Source organism: Alligator sinensis, unplaced genomic scaffold, assembly GCF_000455745.1.
Source record: "Alligator sinensis unplaced genomic scaffold, ASM45574v1 scaffold1719_1, whole genome shotgun sequence".
NCBI lineage: Eukaryota > Metazoa > Chordata > Crocodylia > Alligatoridae > Alligator > Alligator sinensis.
Genome location: NW_005842507.1, coordinates 361554 through 377994, shown reverse-complemented (window position 1 = coordinate 377994; position 16441 = coordinate 361554). Strand labels below are relative to the sequence as shown.

Sequence of the window (16441 nt, the reverse complement as noted above, 5' to 3'; positions counted from 1 at the left end):
GCGCGGGTGCTCGGGGGAGCGGGCAGGGGGCAGCTGCTGCTGCGGGTGCTGCGGCGCCGGCTCGGGTGAGTCCGTCCTGCGCCGCACCTGGTGCTGGGGCAGGGGTGGGGGTCCTGGGGGAAGGTCCTTCCTTCCTTCCTGCCCCCCAACCTGGTGGGACCCCAGGGGCAGGGGCAGGGGTAGGGGTGGAGGTCCTGGGGGAAGGTCCTTCCTTCCTGGTGGGACCCCAGGGGCAGGGCAGGACCCCGCAGCCAGCCCCCAAGGGCGGTGGGAGCCCAGGGGGCATGCGGCTGGTGACCTTTCAGGGTGCACACAACGTGCCTGGCCTTGTCCCGTGGGTGGGGGGCCAGCCTGGTTCAGATTTGGGGTGCTGGAGGCTGGATCAGGGGCAGGGACGTGCTTGCATTGCAGGCCAAGTCCCAGGGCTACGCCGCCCTTGCCAGCCCCGCGCCTGCCCTGCCCTTGCGGCCGTTCCTGGGTCAGCGGCGCTCCTCCCTCCAAGCCTCTTGGACGACATTGCTGAGACGGGGAGTTGGATGCCCGAGCGGCCTCAAGGAGCCAGCGAGCCGCTGGAGCGTGCCGTGTGCTGACAGTGCGGCTCTGCCGCGGCACTTTGGACTCCTCTGCAAACAGGCGCTGGGTGCGACGGGTTCTCCTCTCCTCGGGAGGGGCGTTGCTTGCAGACCCAGAGGACCCTGCGGAGCGGCTGGTACCGCTTCCTTCCCATCGAGGGGCCTCTGCGTGCAAAATAGCCACCGGGGCCGTAGAGGTGCCCGGGTGCTGCGGCAGGGCGGTGACTTTTGTCACGTCCCAAGTGCCGAGAGACTTGCCCCTTAGTTTTCCCAGTCCGGAGGTCTCCAAGGGACGCCGTGTCCACGTGGGAATCATCCTCCTTGCCTTTTGCCTCTGGAGCTGAAGCCACGTCCTGATGATAAATGAGAGAGAGGAGCGGAAACCCGCCCTCGAGCAAACCCGGGGCGGTTGTGCGGGGCTCATTCAGGCCATTGCTCGCTTGAGGCCTCTGCCGAACTTTTTGACAAGTAAAAATTGAGATTTCTGAGCCTAAGTCTCATTGGCAGCTGATGCGACTTGGGTCCTAAGTGACTTGCAGAGAGAGGGCTATTTGAAGTGACCGTGCTTTCCTATCCATTTGAGTGGCTTGTCTCTTCCCTTTGGGGTGCGACGGACCCGCGCAGCACGCGGCGAGGCCCATCGCGCACTCAGTGCTGTCGGGTGCACAGATGAAACAGCCTTGGTAGAGACCGGAGCTGTAGTTTGCATTGCATGAAGATGCCTGGTCTCGGCCCAGTTGTGCTTGGTGCTGTACGGACACGGCATAATGATGTTTTCCTCCTGGTCCTGCAAGGGCTCCTCTTTGTAGCCAGAAAGTGTTTGGGTGTGTCATGGGGTCGTCGCCGGCAGGGACTCGTCGGAGGCCCGTCTCTGGGGTCCAGGAGCTCTGTGGCCCAGCTGGGGTGAAGCCGGTTGTGGATTCTCAATGGTTCTCACTCCTTCCCCGTGCAGGCTGCGATGGCAACACCGCTCGACCTTCGAGGTGGCCAACGAGCCCATCCTGGAGTTCAAGCTGGGCAGCCTGGAACGAGCCGCCCTGCAGAAGGTACCAAGCCGGCGCTGCCCCTCCAGGCTGGTCTTTAGTTCAGGTGGCAGGATGCTTCTCCCAGCCTCTGGTTGTCACCCTCCTGGGGAAGAGCCTTTTATCCTCCCCATCCACCTCTTCCAGCTCCTACAATGCACGTCCTCACCCTGGCTGAAGGGCAAATCCAAGCTTCCCCTCTCCTCAGGGCATGAGCCTGGTGCCAGGCTGGTGGGCAGGTGAAGAAGGACTCTGGCAGGGGCTGTGTGCAGGGCTGGGGTATCTTCATTAGGTCCCTCTGTGTGTTGGGGAAAGGTCCCCATCTGTCTCGCTTTCCCTCTGACAAGGGGAGCTGCCAGCCTCACTTGGTCCTCATTCACCCCCAGGCACTAAACGACTTGAAGGGCAAGACTGAGGCCGTTCCATGCGTGGTCGGGGGACAGGAGGTGTGGACGTCTGACGTGAGGTACCAGTTGTCGGTGAGTGCCTGGTTGCAGGGGCCCTGGGAGCTCCAGCATTGCGGGGTGGGACAGGTCTCTGCTACCTTGCTCCTGGCTAGATGAACACAGTCACCAGGGGCCTTGGGGACATCCCTCTCAGGCCCCAAGAAACCATCCTGTTGCCTGGACTCACATCCGTCCAGTCCGCTGGATGAACACAGCTGGAGCAGCTGCAGAGGAAGGCGGAAGAGCCCTGTAGCTGGCAGATGGGTCTCAGTCCGGTCTCTGTGCTATCCCAGTCTCCAGCAGAAGCTGTTGTAAAACCCTCGGTCCGTGCGGGTTTCCGGAGCGATGCAGAGCCTGGCTCTGCCTGGCTTCGGAGTAGCTGAATTCTGGGCTGGAACCTGCATTTCAGTCTCTCTCTGCACAGACAAGGCGAATGTTTGTTGCAAGCAAGTGTAATAGCGAGACCGGCTGATGTGGGACTTGGGTGTCTGGGTGACCCCAGCAGAAAGGCAAGGGAGGCTGCTGTGGAAGGGGAGCAGGTGCCTGGGAGCAATGGGGATGGGAGGGCAGGGAGTGTTGTCGGGGAGGTATTTCATTGCAGCACAAATCACCCCAGACTTTCCTCCTCCTCTTTGCAGCCGTACAACCATGAACACAAGGTGGCCAAGTACTGCTACGCGGACAAGGTGAGTGTGCCCTGTGAGGCGGCCCGGATCTGCCCTCCAGTTTGCGGTCTGCAGGGGGCTTGAGGACGCAGGGTGGGAGGGCAGTACTGGATTGGGTGCTCCCGTAGCAGCAGCAGCAGCACAGGCCTGTGGAGTCTGCCCCGGAAGAGAGCAAAGTGCAACTGATCCTGCCTGTCCCAGCAGGCCCGGCACCCCATGCTGCCAGCCGGAGGCATGTGAGCCTGCTTCCTGACACGTGAGCCCCTTGCTGCCATGCCAAGGAGCCAGCTGCTGTTTGCCCTAAGCCTTTCCAGTGCCACAGGCTGGGCGCCAGCAGCAGCCAAGCTAGTGCCCCATACAGGTGCTTTTTCCACCTCCCTCAGGATACAGTGCTCCTTCTCCTCCTTGCAGGGGCCTGACACATTTTGGAGGGGGTTTCAGCCTCCTGCAGTGCAAGGTGTGGTTGAGGTGGATGGGAGGTCTGTCCAGCCGCTGGAGGAAGTGCTGTAGGTGACTCCTTAGCAGGTCCCTTTTCCTCAGAGCTAGCACTGAGCTGGGCTCTGCACAATGCTGGGTGCTGTGCTCCAAGACAGGTGTTGGAAGACCACGGTCCCCAGCCAGGCCCCAGGTTGGGCCATTTGGCAGCTGGAATGGAAACTCCTAGAAGTTTCCACTGGAGCAAAGATTGGTCTTGCCTTCCTGCCAGAAATGGGGTGAGGGCAGATGAAGGGTTTGACTGTCCTCAACGGGGACGGAGGACTTGCTGCTCGGGGGCAGTCGACCTGCCTGCTCTGGTCCTGCAGAAGGGGAAGCTAAACAGTGTTCATTGTTTCTCTTGGGGGTTGCCGGCTGTAGCTTACCTTCCAGTGCCCACGGGACAGGAGCAGGCACGCAATGGTTGCAGGAGATTCAGCTGAACAGCAGCATGTCCTCCATTCCTTTAAAAATGGTATAACAGCTCATCTGTCCTCATGCCGTGCTATCCAGCTGCTGCCTGCCCTTCCAGAGGTGGCTGCTTTTCAGTAGTTGAGGGAACCCTGCTATTTATGGCTCCTCTGTCTCCCAGTGGGCTACATGGAGACAGCTTGGGAGTCCCCAAGTGCTTATTAACATGTGAAGTGATATAACCATCACCAAAAAAATCTAGAAAACCCCGTTGAGTTTGACCTGCCGTCTGGTGAGGCCCTTGGTATTTAGAGTCATGTGAGCGTGCAGCCGTGGACTTCAGGACAGGCTGCAGGTTGTGAGGAATGTGTGTGGGGTGGAGGTGGGGTGGGTGGTGCCCATATAGACAGTGTCTCCTGCCTTCAGCCCTGGATCGGAGCCTTCCTGTACCCTGATCTGGCCTGGTGCTTCCACCCGTCTCTCTGTAGGACCTGATTAACAAAGCCATCAATGCTGCTGTGGCTGTACGGAGGGAGTGGGACCTCCGGCCCATCGAGGACCGGGCACAGATCTTCTTCAAGGCGGCTGACTTGCTGAGTGGCCCTAGGCGAGCGGAAGTGCTGGCAAAAACCATGATCGGGCAGGTAGGGCTGCATGCGAGGACTGCTGGGACCAGCCATGACGACTGGAGGGTTGGGTGCAGGAGAAATGGGCAGGCTTAATGAGGATGAGAAGCTGGTGGGGCTATACCGTAGAGATGGGCTCAGATGAGTGGCCCTAGCATTATATACACCCATGACTCTGAGGACTGGCTGGATGGTGACTTACCCTCTCTTGGTGCTGGGCATGTTCAGCCTGTTCTGGCAGAGAGGGGCCTGTGTGAAGAGGGACACTGCAGGGAGGTCTCTTCAGCGGTGCTAAAATCCACCCTTCCCAAGTGCTAAGTAGGGAATTTAAGGCCAGGCTCAGGACCAAGAGCCTGCTGAGTGGGTGGAAATACCTGGCAGTGGGTGAAAGTGCCCTCCACCTCTCTTGGCTTGAGTCCCTTGAGCACTGGTTGCTGTAGAAGCAGGTGGAGGGTGCCAAGCATGGGCAGGAACTCAACTGTACGTGGGGGGCAGAGGGGGCTCACTAGCACCTTGTCCTTGCTGGGTGATCAGCAAGCCCCATGGGTGGCTCAGGTCTTTGCTGCAACTATTAAGAGGTAAAACAGGCGTTGTTCTGGGCAGGGCTGGGGTTTCCTGGTATGCTGGTGTTTGCTGGGCTGGATCCAGCACTCTGTAGTGGGTGAAGCTCAGTTTGAAGCTGGGGTGGGCCAGAAGACCTCAGGGTGCTGCTGCCAAACCCAGCCCCATTTTGGGAATCGGGCTTTCTGCTGGCAGAGGATATGTGGAGGGATGTGGTGTGTGATGACATGTCCCGTGCTTGCCCCAGCCTCAGCGAGAGGCACATGTAGGGGGTGCCTGAGCCTCACTGGTCTTCCCCGTTCTCCCATCAGGGCAAAACCATCATCCAGGCGGAAATCGATGCTGCGGCCGAGCTGATCGATTTCTTCCGGTTCAATGCCAAGTATGCGATGGAGCTGGAGAAGGAGCAGCTCATCAGCGTGCCCGTCAGCACCAACAGCATGGTCTACCGGGGGCTGGAGGTGAGCAGGGGCACCGACTTCCACCGTGGCGGGGCGAGCAGGGTCTCTCCCCTCGGATCAGGCTGGTGGCTGTGCTGGAGGGTGGGATAGGTGCCCCATGCTCTTTGTGCGTCCTGGTGGGAAGCCTTTCCATCCTCCCCCACCCAGCAGGGCTTTTGCACTGTGAGATTCATCCTCTTCCTCCCTGCAGGGCTTTGTGGCAGCTGTTTCTCCCTTCAACTTCACGGCAATCGGTGGGAACCTGGCAGGGGCTCCGGCGTTGATGGTGAGTGTTTGGGATGGGGGTGATCTTTGGGCAGTGTTTGGATTTTTTTAAGGCATGATAGGGCCTATCGCCTTAAGCCAGCTGGGTGCCAGCAAGCCATCAGCTCATGATCACTGGTAAAGCAACTTTACTGGAAAACCGGGGCTGGGCTCCCAAAAGACCCAGGCTGGGGAAAGGCAGATTTCAAGGTGTTCAGAACAAATGGTAAGGCCCACCCACTCCAGCAGCTCGTCCTGGCTGCTGGTAGTTGCCACCTGCCCTGAAGCAGCAGGGTTTGTTATAAGCCTCTTGCTTGCTGTAACCCCTTTTCCATGTAATGGTCCTTTTGCTTTTGCTAATTTCTTGGCCGCGGTGACATCTAGTGGCAAGCTGAACCTTGCATTGGACAAAACCTTGCCCGTCCTTTTTAAATGTCATCTGTGAGATGTCCCTTTGCCCTTGTGTAAGAGAAGGGCACTGGGAACCTCTAGGTCACCCTTTCTCCCTGGGCTGCTTCAGGCAGGGGGCAACACCGGCGTCGCTATTCTGCCGTAGCGGGCAGCGTGGCCGGGTTGGGCCGGTGTTGAGTGGTGCCGGTGGGAGGGCTGGCATAAGGACCATACGCCCTAATCAGAGCCGGTTGTAGAGCAGCGGTTGCATTAGGAGACTGTGAAATTAACTTGTTAATGAGGCTACTAATTTCACAGTCGCGCCGTGTTACACGGGCGCTTGGGTCAGAAACGGCTGATCACGGCGGCACTCGTGCGAGCAGGTAGGATTGCTCAAGTGCAGCAGGCTGTTCCCAGGAGCAGCAGCTTGCGCCCGGTCGTAGCATGAGGAAGGACACGGGGGTTTTCCGAACACTTGGGAGGGTGGGAACCGGCCAGGAGAATTGCAGGCTTCGAAGCTCCAGCCTGGCTCGGCAGTTGTGCTCTAGGGGGGTAAGTAAAAGGGAGGGAGGAGAGTGGGCTGTTAGTGCCTGGCATTCAAATAGTGGCTGAGATCTGCAGGGTGGGTGGATCTCAGTGATCGCTGCCTGGTTCTCGGTACCCCAGGCAGTGAGATTGCCCAGCTGAGAATTACCTGGTGTAAAGCAATCATTACAAGGGGCAATCCTACCCCTCGGTGCTGCTGCAAGGGGCTGAAGCAGCATGCCAGATTGTGGGCCAGGGGTTTAGGTGGTTTCAAAGGAAGCTGTTGGAGCCCGTGCATGGTCACAGAAAAGCTGTTGCCCAGGCCACACGAACCCAGATGCCCATCCAGGGGCTGTACAGCTCAGCTCGAACTGTCCAAAGGGGCTTGTCCTTCAGGGCACCTGGTCTAAAGTGCCGGGTCAAAGCACGTGGCTCTCACCCTCATGAAATGGGCCCAATTCAGGTGCTTCCCAAGCTGGACATCTATAGATTGAGCCCCTTCCTGTGCCCCGCATCCATCCCTTGTCAAATGTCAGTCCACTTGAGACATCCTGACCTTGCCCCTTATCGCTCCAGCCCCGTTTACCCAAATGGCTCGTCAGCAGCTGCCAAGATGGGCCTGCTTTCACTCGTGCACATCCATCCCATTCTCTTGAGTCTATTCCCTGAGCAGCTGCATCCAGCCCCAAGCTGCTAAACGTTGTGCTGCCCACGTAGGATGCCCAGACCCCTGGAACGGGATAGGAGCAAAGCAAGGGACTGTATGTCAGCAGATTTGGTGCTGGCGAGATGGACTGTGACAGTCGGGGGGTTTGGTCCTGGTACATTGTGGGTTAGAGCAGAGCTGCTCCTTGCATGGGGAAGAGCTTGTCTGCACGGGGGAATTGCCTTATAACGATGTCATTGCAACTGCCTTGGATGGACTCCTGATTCCAAAATAATGACTCCGGGATTACGTTGCTTTTACTCTGGGGATCCTGGGGGGTGGTCACATAGGCAAAGCAGTAATGAAATAGCCCTGCGGAGAGAACCCCTGCTCACGGTACCTGGGTCAAGGCGAGGTTCTCGCTGGACTGCAGTTGTGAGCCTTCCCTTATGTCAAGAGGCCAAGCTGTTGGATGAATGAGAGGCAGCATTTGGTTTTCCACTGGCTACTTCCTCACTGCTTTCACTGAGTTTTGGACATTGCAGAGGAGAGATGCATGGCATTTTGAAGGATGGTCACCATAATGGAGTGAGTGTGTGTGTTGGGAGAGGGGCACAGGACGTGGGACCGTCTCTTCGCTCTCCTTGCACGGTGCCTGGCTCCTGACTGGGGCACTTAGGTTCTCCCAAACAGGCAGGATTATGCAGTCCGTTGCACAGGGGAGCCTGCTAATGAAAGAGCAATTATCCAGCTCCTATTCTAGGAAACCCATTGGGATTGTGTGTTGCTGATAGTTTGGGGGAGTGGGTGGGTGCCTTCCTGCAGGCGCTCGTGGCTCCGATAGCAGCCTGGCAGGCAGATGCAGTGCCAAGGGGTTGGGCAGGGCAGTGGGTGTGATGTACCCACATTTGCTCTTGCAAAAGCACCCTGGGATCTTTACTGGGCAGGACGTCAGCTTGAAACCACGAATGAAACGCACTGTGTCCATCCACTTGGTGTCCTCCCTGGGGACTGGAGGGGGAAACATCCATGCAGATTGCCTGTATTCAGCCCCTCTAGAGCAATGACAAAGGCAGGGGACACAGGTCTCCAGACACTAGGATGTCACTCCCCAGGGGGGACTAGGAGGTGTAATGGAGAGGAGAAGCACTGAGATGGAGAACAGGGAAGTCTTTCTGATGCAGGGGATGTGTGCACCTAGGGAGCAGCCTCTGTCAGGGGCCAGGGAGGACATCCCCCGTGTGTGTGTGTGTGTGCATATGCACGTATGTGCACGTGTGTGAGTTGGAGGGGATGCGCAGGGCATGAGCCCCATACAGCTCAGGACCCCTGGACCCCTGCACACAGCCGAGGGCCTCCCTGCTCTGACCCCTCCTGCTGGGAGGCGAGTGTGCGTCGGGTCGCTGAGGGCAGGACTCTAGTGCTACAGCTGGGTTAATCTGGGGCGCCCCAGAGCCCTTCCTCATGCATTGGTTTATTGTGTTTTCCTCTTGCCCCAGGGCAACGTGGTGCTGTGGAAGCCCAGCGACACGGCCATGCTGTCCAGTTACGCCGTGTATAAGATTCTGCTGGAAGCCGGCCTCCCTCCCAACGTCATCCAGTTCGTCCCAGCCGATGGGCCTGTGTTTGGAGACACGGTCACGAGCTCCGAGCACTTTGCCGGGCTCAACTTCACGGGCAGCGTGCCGTAAGTGCAAGGGGCTAGGGCCGTCCTTCGCGAGAAGTGGGGCACGGCTGCATCTTCTGCTGAGAGGCCACGCAGCAATGTTTTGCAGGCCCTGATGGTTCATTGAGGACCAGGAGCAAGGTGCTCCTGGCTGAATGCAGACATGGAGCAGGCCTTGCTCTTGCATCACCCTGTTTGCTTTGCTGCTAAGACAAAGGGGTTTTCTAGCACCATGCTGATAACGTCACGTGGGAGAAGTGGAAGGGTGCTGCTTTCCAGGGGGTGGTGACCCAGGAGGAGACCTTCCCCAGCTATGGGGTCTTTGTACCCTTAAGACGAACACGGCAGACCCCTTATTGTAGAAGCCTCCAGTACAGTTGCTCGTAGAGACACCTAGACTCGCATTGATGCTGTGGTCAAGTGCTGGGGCCCCACTAGATCAAACCTGACCTAGGTGTCGGGACAGGCTTAAATTCCCAGTGGTCTTTGGCTGCAGGGAGCGTGTCTGGCAGGGGGAGGAAAGAGCTGGGCGCTTGGGGCCTGGATCCTGTCCTCATTCGTGGTGTGACACTGAGGCATAGCCAGAGGTTAAAGCACCTCTGTAAGACAAGGGCAAACCCGCTTCTCCCCTGAAGACACAGAGGCTTTCGCTAACTATTTGCAAAGCTCTTTAAGAGCCGCTCGGGCGAGCTGCGCGTTATTTATTCCACATTTCCCCTGCCGATGGGCATTAAGGGGACGGGAATTAGCCGCGTGAAGGAATCCACATCCCACTAAATGGCATTTCAAGCAGGTGCCCCTTTCCCCAGGTAGATTTGCCAACACGCTCTCTCGCTGGCGCTTCAGGGTGAGTTATTTCCTTGAAGGGTTCTGCTAGCTCTGCCCGGAGCTCCGCTCCCAAAGACGCCAGATGATTAAAATCCAGGGGCCCTGCTAAACTGCCAGATGACATGGTCTGATGAGCATTGTGCTTTAAAGGTGGGAAGCTCATAAATTAGTATTAGCGGCTGTAGCTCCTGGTGGGAGTTTATTAGCATTTTTATTGTTTTGTAGAGCAGGGGTTTGTCACAGTCACAAAAAAAGAAGGGGGGAAAGAGGAGAATGGGAAACTCCTGTCGGACGCTGTTCTTCCCTGCGCTGCTTCTCTTCGCCAGGTTTTGCCATCTGTTTTGGCTTGTCCTGTTGTGCCCCTTGCTGCAGGTCGAAGCAGCAGTGCTCGGCCCGGGTCTGCCCTCCAGGCCACCCCCATCCTTGGGTGGATCTTGTCTCCCTTCTTGTTTCTCAGGACCTGAACCAGGGCCCAAAGGGTTTGGATCAAGTCCTCTGGTGTGACTGGAGAGTGGGAAGCAGGAGGGAATGGGTCTCGGAGATGATGGATCGGTGGCTTTGGGGCTGGACTCTTTTCCCCCAGACTCTTTGTGGGTCAGATCGGAGCTGCCCAGCAGTGCTGGTAGCTGGCTGTGTGTGTTGCTTGTGTCTCACTCTCCTCCTCTCCCTTTCAGGACCTTCAAGCGTCTTTGGAAGCAGGTGTCTGAGAACCTGGACCGGTACCGCACCTTCCCACGCCTGGCTGGAGGTACCTGTCCTGACTTGGCCATCAGGGGCCTTCCAGCTGAGTGCTTTCCTGGGTGGGATATGAGCAGTAAAGAGTCTGGCTCTAGTGACCCCTCGGCTCCTAACTCTGATTTGCAGAGGGGCTCTTCTTACCAGACGTGCACAGAGGAACATGGTGGGCATAGTACGAGTCGCAGTGAGGGTTTGGCAGTCAGGACCCCTGGGTTCTTATTCTTGACCTTGGAGGACACATGGTCTCGTGTTCAGAGCAGAGGGAGGAAGGCAGGGACTCCTGGGCTCTGTCCTCCGTACAGCTAATGCCTCGCAGGTGGGAAGAATACTCCTCGATGCAGAAGCTGGAGAGGTGGGACGTCTTGCTGGGATGATAAGCGGACGTCCCCTTAGACCTGCCCACTGTTTCCAAGCCCAGCAGAACAGTGTCAGTGCTCGCTGTGTGACCTGCTCCAGAGGGGATTTTGGGGCTGTAGCTGTTGGTCTCCTGCAGCCTGATCACCTAATGCTCTCTATGGGACCTGAGCATCTGACTCCAGTTGTCTTTTCCTGCCTAGTGCAGGGGGACTGGACCCCAATGATCTACAAGGTCCCTTCCAGCCCCTATCTATCTATGTATCTATGAACCTTCCCTCCCCCGTGTATAGATCGGTGGCTACCCAGCAAGACTCAGTGAGACAACAGGCCCTGTTTCAGCTTCCCTTGTCCTGCTACCGGGAGGGGGAAAAATAAGAGAGGGGGAGACCCGTGGGGAGTGCAAGGCAGCAGAGCCGATTAGGGTTGAGGGAACAGTGCCTCTTGCTCCACTTCAGAGTTGGGATGCAAGATTTGAGGGTGATCTTTGCCTCTAATGTACTGGGTTATCTTGAGGCGAGTCTGGTTTCTGCACCTGTGCAAAGGTACGGAGAACCTTGGCCTTTCTCCCAGGGTTGCTGGAGATGCTTGGTGCTGCTGGTCAGGCTGTTGATTAAAGGCAGCCCTGCCTCTTGAGGAGCTTTTGAGGGGGGGTGGGTTAGGACAGCCCTGGGTAGGACCAGGCAAGACTGAAGTGCAGGGAGCTGGGGCCTGGCTGCAGGTGCCTGCAGGGTGATGAAGCAGGGCCCGCTCTGCTCACGGCCCACCCGGGGGTTTGTCTCCCTCTTCCTGAGCGCAGAGTGCGGCGGGAAGAACTTCCACCTGGTGCACAGCTCGGCCGACGTGCCCACCGTGGTGAACGGGACCCTGCGCTCGGCCTTCGAGTATGGCGGCCAGAAGTGCTCGGCCTGCTCCCGCCTCTACGCCCCCGACTCGCTGTGGCCCCAGATCAAAGCGAAGCTGCTGGAGGAGCACGGGAAGATCAAAGTGGGAGACGTGAGTGGAGCTGCGGGGCTACGGCAGGGCTTTGCGGCTCAGCGGGTGGCTGATGGGATTAGAGACTGCGGTAGCCGGCTGCTAATTCCTATTGAACCGAGCTTTTTATCCACTGGTTCTTCTCCCCCCACCCACCCTTCGTCTTTCTAGTGATTAGAAATTAACTTGTAGCCAACTCGGTGCAGGAACGACGGTGCGAGCAGCTCTTCGTTGCAGCCTAATTGAAAAGAGCGGCTGGCTCGCGTTGCGGGTGCATGGGGTAGTGGGGGGGTGCATAATATTAAACTAGGGCACCCCAGATGTATCTGCCTGTTTTCTCCCACCTCTGGGGTTACCTGGGGAGTGCTTGGAAAGGGGTGAAGGAGCCGGATTACTCTCCCATGATCTCCCCTCCTTCCCTCTGCAGCCAGCCAAGGACTTTGGGACGTTCTTCTCTGCGGTGATCGATGACAAGGTAAGATCCATCCCTTTTGCCCCAGGCACCAGCTAGCCCTGCTCTCTGAACTGGGCCCCCGGTCTATGTGCCCTTGCTCATAACAGACCCCGCTGCCATGTCTCGCACGAGCCTTCTGGCTGGATCCCCCATCCAGTGGTCTCCTCCTGTTTCCCCAGCAGTCTCCAGGTCTGCCCATTTCCAGTAAATCAGTCCATTATCCCTTTCCATGAGCTCTCTTTCCTACAGAGGCCCTGCTGTGCTTCCCTGAGCTGACAGGCACTGGCTTAGCTGTGCTTTCTGGTGTTAAAGGGCAAGGGTGCCTCCGGCATGGGCCGTGCCCCTCGTTCTGAAGGCTTTGGGAAGTCCCATGCCTGGCACCCCGCTGGCTAGCCAAACACTGGCCACTGGGATTGCACTTGATGCTGTTCTTAAATAGAAAAGCACAGCTGGTACTGCAACATGCAGGGTGACCACTTTCCACCTTGTACCCATCTAATACTTGGGGCTGTGGCTTCTGCTGGCTGGCTTTTGAGGGCAGCTGCTGTATGCAAGACGTAACCTGGACACCATTGCATCTCCCAAGTGGTGTCCTCTTGGGTACAGATTCAGGGACATGGGTCCAACACTGTCCGCGTTAGTCTTCCAGTATGAGACGGGTGAAGGTCATGAAGTCACTCACTGGAGCACCGAGGCAGATCCCTTGTTTGTGTTGCCATCGGGCAAGACCTCCCTTCTGACCCCTTTGCTTTGTGGGTTTTAGTCTTTTGCGCGGATTAAGAAGTGGGTCCAGCATGCCAAGACGTCGCCCAACCTCACCATCTTGGCAGGCGGGAAGTGTGATGACGAAGTCGGGTATTTCATCGAGCCGTGTATTGTGGAAACCAAAGACCCGAAGGATCCCATCATGAAAGAGGTGAGTGCCTGCGCTGGCTGGTGGTGCCTTCCTCCTCCTAGGTTGGCGTGGCAGTGAAGAGGGCAGGTGGAAGATCACCAGAAACATGGAGCTTGGAGATGGGACTGTCCAGGCAACCTATTAACAGGGGCAGCAGGGACCACTGGTGCAGGATGCTCCCCACACACATTCCCAAGGCAGCACCTGGCTCACTGATGGGGAGCCTGGACGTAGTAGGAAGCACTCCCGGCTACCCAGCTCCATCTCATTCCAACACTTCATCACCAGGGTGACCCAAGAGGAGAGAAACCACATAGCAAATAAAGAGCCTGAGGGCTGCATTTGTATTAAACTCCAGCTGGGCAGGGCCCTCAAGCTCCTAATCTTAGAGCCTTTGAAGTAAAGGAAAAGCATGGGCTTTATCACAACAACCCGTAAATGCAGCCTCCGTTTTACGGGGATGGGAGAGCAGAAAGCTTAGTCCTTCTCTGCCACACCTCAGAAGCAGCACAGACTGACTTACAGCCGATGCTCTCGAGGCTTTCTTTTCTCCTGCCCCATCTTTTACAGTCCTGGAAGTACCGACCCAGCCAGAATAACCCTGAGCTTAGCCTGCGAGGTAAAAGGGCTGAGTGTGTGAGGCTCCAAAGAAGGCCCAGCTATGTTCTGGGGTGCATGTCTGCTTCCTAAACAATTAAATGGGGTGTTTTGCTGGTGATCTGTCCCTGCTGGAAGCTGGGGACAGGTGTCCCTGACGGATGCAGGTGACCTGCTCCCAGGCTCAGATGCCCCTGTCCTGATGGCCTTTATTTTGCTACGCAGGAAATTTTTGGCCCGGTCCTGGCCGTCTACGTCTACCCGGAGAAGCAGTACAAGGAGATCCTCCAGCTCATCGACACCACGTCTCCCTACGGCCTCACGGGGGCAGTGTTTGCCCAGGATAAGTAAGTGCCTGAAACCTCGTTGCTTTGCCGTGGGCTGGCAGCGCCCGCGCTCTCCTCTATTGCTCATTTCTGGCAACCCGAGGAAACCGCTGCTTGCCGAAAGGGGCTAAATAATTCTGCTTTGAGCTGGCACGAGTTCCCTCTATTTGCCGTGCCTCCTGGCAGAAAAGCCCGGGCACTTAGCAGCTTTCTCTTTCCCCGCTGGCGTCCCGGGCAGCGTGGCTGCAAGAGCGACCGCGGGCAAGGAGGCGTCTTGACACCTCGTGCCGCTTCTCTGTCGGCGAATGTGGTTCTGCTGTAAGAGGGGCTGGATTTTGCATCTGTGCCAGTGTCTTAGGTGGGTTCTTGCTAGGAGACTGCTGCTCCTTGAGTATGGAGTTGCAGCAGGTTCCTCAGAGGGGGGAAATGGCTTTCCAAGGGATGGCAGAGCAGGCTGGGAAGGGTGTGGGAGAGGTGAGACGTGAGCTTAGGACCAGGACATCTCTCATCCAAAGTGGAACAGAGCTGGGGGGCAGCCACAGTGCAGAAGCCAAGCGTTGAATGGGTCAGACGACCCAGCCAGGTGCTTGTCCAGTCTCCTCTTGAAGACCCCCAGGGTGGGGGAGAGTACCACTTCTCATCTCAAGTCTCGCTGCAGTGGTCCCACTTGACCAGAGCCGTTCCTCCCTGTCGTTCCCAGGAACGCCATCCAGGAAGCGAGGAAGCTCCTGAGGAACGCGGCAGGCAACTTCTACATCAACGATAAGTCGACCGGCGCGGTTGTGGCGCAGCAGCCGTTTGGAGGGGCCCGTGCCTCGGGTGAGTGGGCAGAACCTCGCCTGGGAGCAGGAACAGGTCCCCGTTCGGGGTGTTTCTCTCTAATCAGCTCGCTCCCACGGCCGGGTGTTGAGAGTCAGCAAGGCTGAGCTCTTGCTGTGTAGCAAAGCCAGGACAAGTCATGCCCTATCTCTGCTTCCCATTTCTTCCCCCAAAAGATTGGGATCTCACTACCGAACCTATCCCAAGGCAAACTTGGGGGCTTGCTCTGTTCTGCAGGTCTCCAGTAAAACACAGTTTCCCTCCTTTTCAAACAGGCACCAACGATAAGCCCGGCGGTCGCCACTACATACTACGTTGGACATCTCCTCAAGCTATCAAGGAGACCCATGTGCCCCTGGAGGACTGGAAATACTCGTACATGCAGTGATCCCTGGACGGCGCCGCCCCTGCTGGCAGCCGTCTGCCTCCTGACGCCGACGCTCACAGTACTTAGAAGCGACAGCTCACATGATGAGATTTGAAGCATTTAATTTCTTTAACAAAAGTCTTTAATTTGTCTTAGATGAGGTTTACCAGATTGTTGCCCTGGAACCAGAGAAGCCCTTGTGATTTCCTGATCCTGATGTAGACCCAAGAACAGGGTTTTTGCTTTCTGTGTTCTCTGCTCCCTTGAGCTGCAGTTTGATCACAGTCCTCTAGCTGCTTTGGCGTGAGGCTGCTCAGCAAGGAAGAGGGGAAGCACCGCTGCAACCTCAAAACCACTGGGCTGGAACGAGGATGCAGCAGTCAGACCCGTGGGCTCAGGGGAGCAGAAGGCAGCGAAGGAGGAGAAATGCCCTTGAGAGAGCGAGATCATAAGTGAGGCCAGCTCTTACCTGCACCAAACAAATCCACAAGCCTGCTCCTTCCCCTCCGAGCCCCAGAGAGCATGAAGGATGAGACCTTTGAGGTGCTTTTATCCATTTCTGTCCCCTGCCTCTGGCCAATCCAGGACTGTCCCTCCACTGATCTTTTTTTTTTTCCCCCATCTAGTTTTAAGTGAGCCGGTGTCTGTTGCTGAAGCTGCGGAGCCATCGCCTGAGCTACCAGGGGAGAGGGAGTGAACATTGTAGGTAATCAACCCTCTGCTCTCAGGGTTTAACGGCAGGGTCTTGCTTTGAATGTCTCCAGCTGACCTTCCTCGTGCAGCAAGGAATGAATCCCAGCGGGGTCACCTGGCAGAGCTCAGAGCGCAGATGTATTTAGGGAGGTAATGCAGTGAAAGCAAAGCTCGTGTCTCTTCCTTCTCTCACATTTTGTCTGCCTCTCGGGGCCCTCTCCATTGCAGCTGGCTGCCTCAGGCTTCCCTTAGCCCCTTCTGAGAGAGTCCCGAGCTCTCACTATGATTATCTGAGAAACAATAATGGGTAATATCAGGAAAAGGATAGGGCACGCTGAGATGGAGCAGAGGCTGTTTTTGTGCAGGCTTCTGTTATGTTTTGCTGCTAAATGCTGTAGTTTAAAAAAAACGTATTGGCCGTATGTGTCACCTCAGCAGAGTTACTAGCTGTCTTCCCCTGATGCCAAGGGCAGGGATTAGCCACCCAAACCTCCTTGCAGCTCCTTCAGCAACAGGTACACTCCAGACTTGGTTTCTACCAGGACTTTGGCAGCTGCTTAAAGGCAAGACAGAAGTTTTAAGGGAATTAGTTGAGCTCCTCTCTAAGCTATTCCCAACTGGGTGCAGAGGGCATCTCTTCTTCCTTGGATCAGGTCCTGCATTAGCAACAGGTACCTGGGCAACAGC

General features: G+C 57.0%; 2 protein-coding genes across 8 annotated transcripts in view; both read left to right on the top strand.

The window, feature by feature from the left end:
* Positions 1 to 12: 12 nt before the first annotated feature.
* ALDH4A1 (aldehyde dehydrogenase 4 family member A1) lies at positions 13 to 16435 on the top strand (the record flags this gene model as incomplete). The annotated part of the gene is made up of 15 exons (XM_006031491.3): positions 13 to 65; positions 1525 to 1618; positions 1981 to 2073; positions 2679 to 2726; positions 4079 to 4234; positions 5089 to 5238; positions 5429 to 5503; positions 8542 to 8729; positions 10211 to 10284; positions 11428 to 11624; positions 12031 to 12078; positions 12821 to 12973; positions 13775 to 13896; positions 14576 to 14694; positions 14970 to 16435. Coding segments are annotated over 15 exons (1683 nt in total), but the record flags the coding sequence as incomplete, so codon positions are not given.
* Positions 15464 to 16441, top strand: part of TAS1R2 (taste 1 receptor member 2) — a 19497-nt gene continuing 18519 nt past the window's right edge. For 4 of the 7 annotated variants that reach the window (XR_003095855.1, XM_025213136.1, XM_025213135.1 and 1 more), the window contains exon 1: positions 15767 to 15904. Coding sequence is in view for 1 of the 7 variants with exons in the window: in XM_025213134.1 (XP_025068919.1) it covers positions 15816 to 15904 (89 nt within the window). In the remaining 6 variants the exon portion in view is untranslated. Of the gene's footprint in view, positions 15605 to 15627; positions 15905 to 16441 lie in introns of those variants that run through there. The other 3 variants (XM_025213138.1, XM_025213133.1, XM_025213134.1) reach the window with 3 other exon arrangements.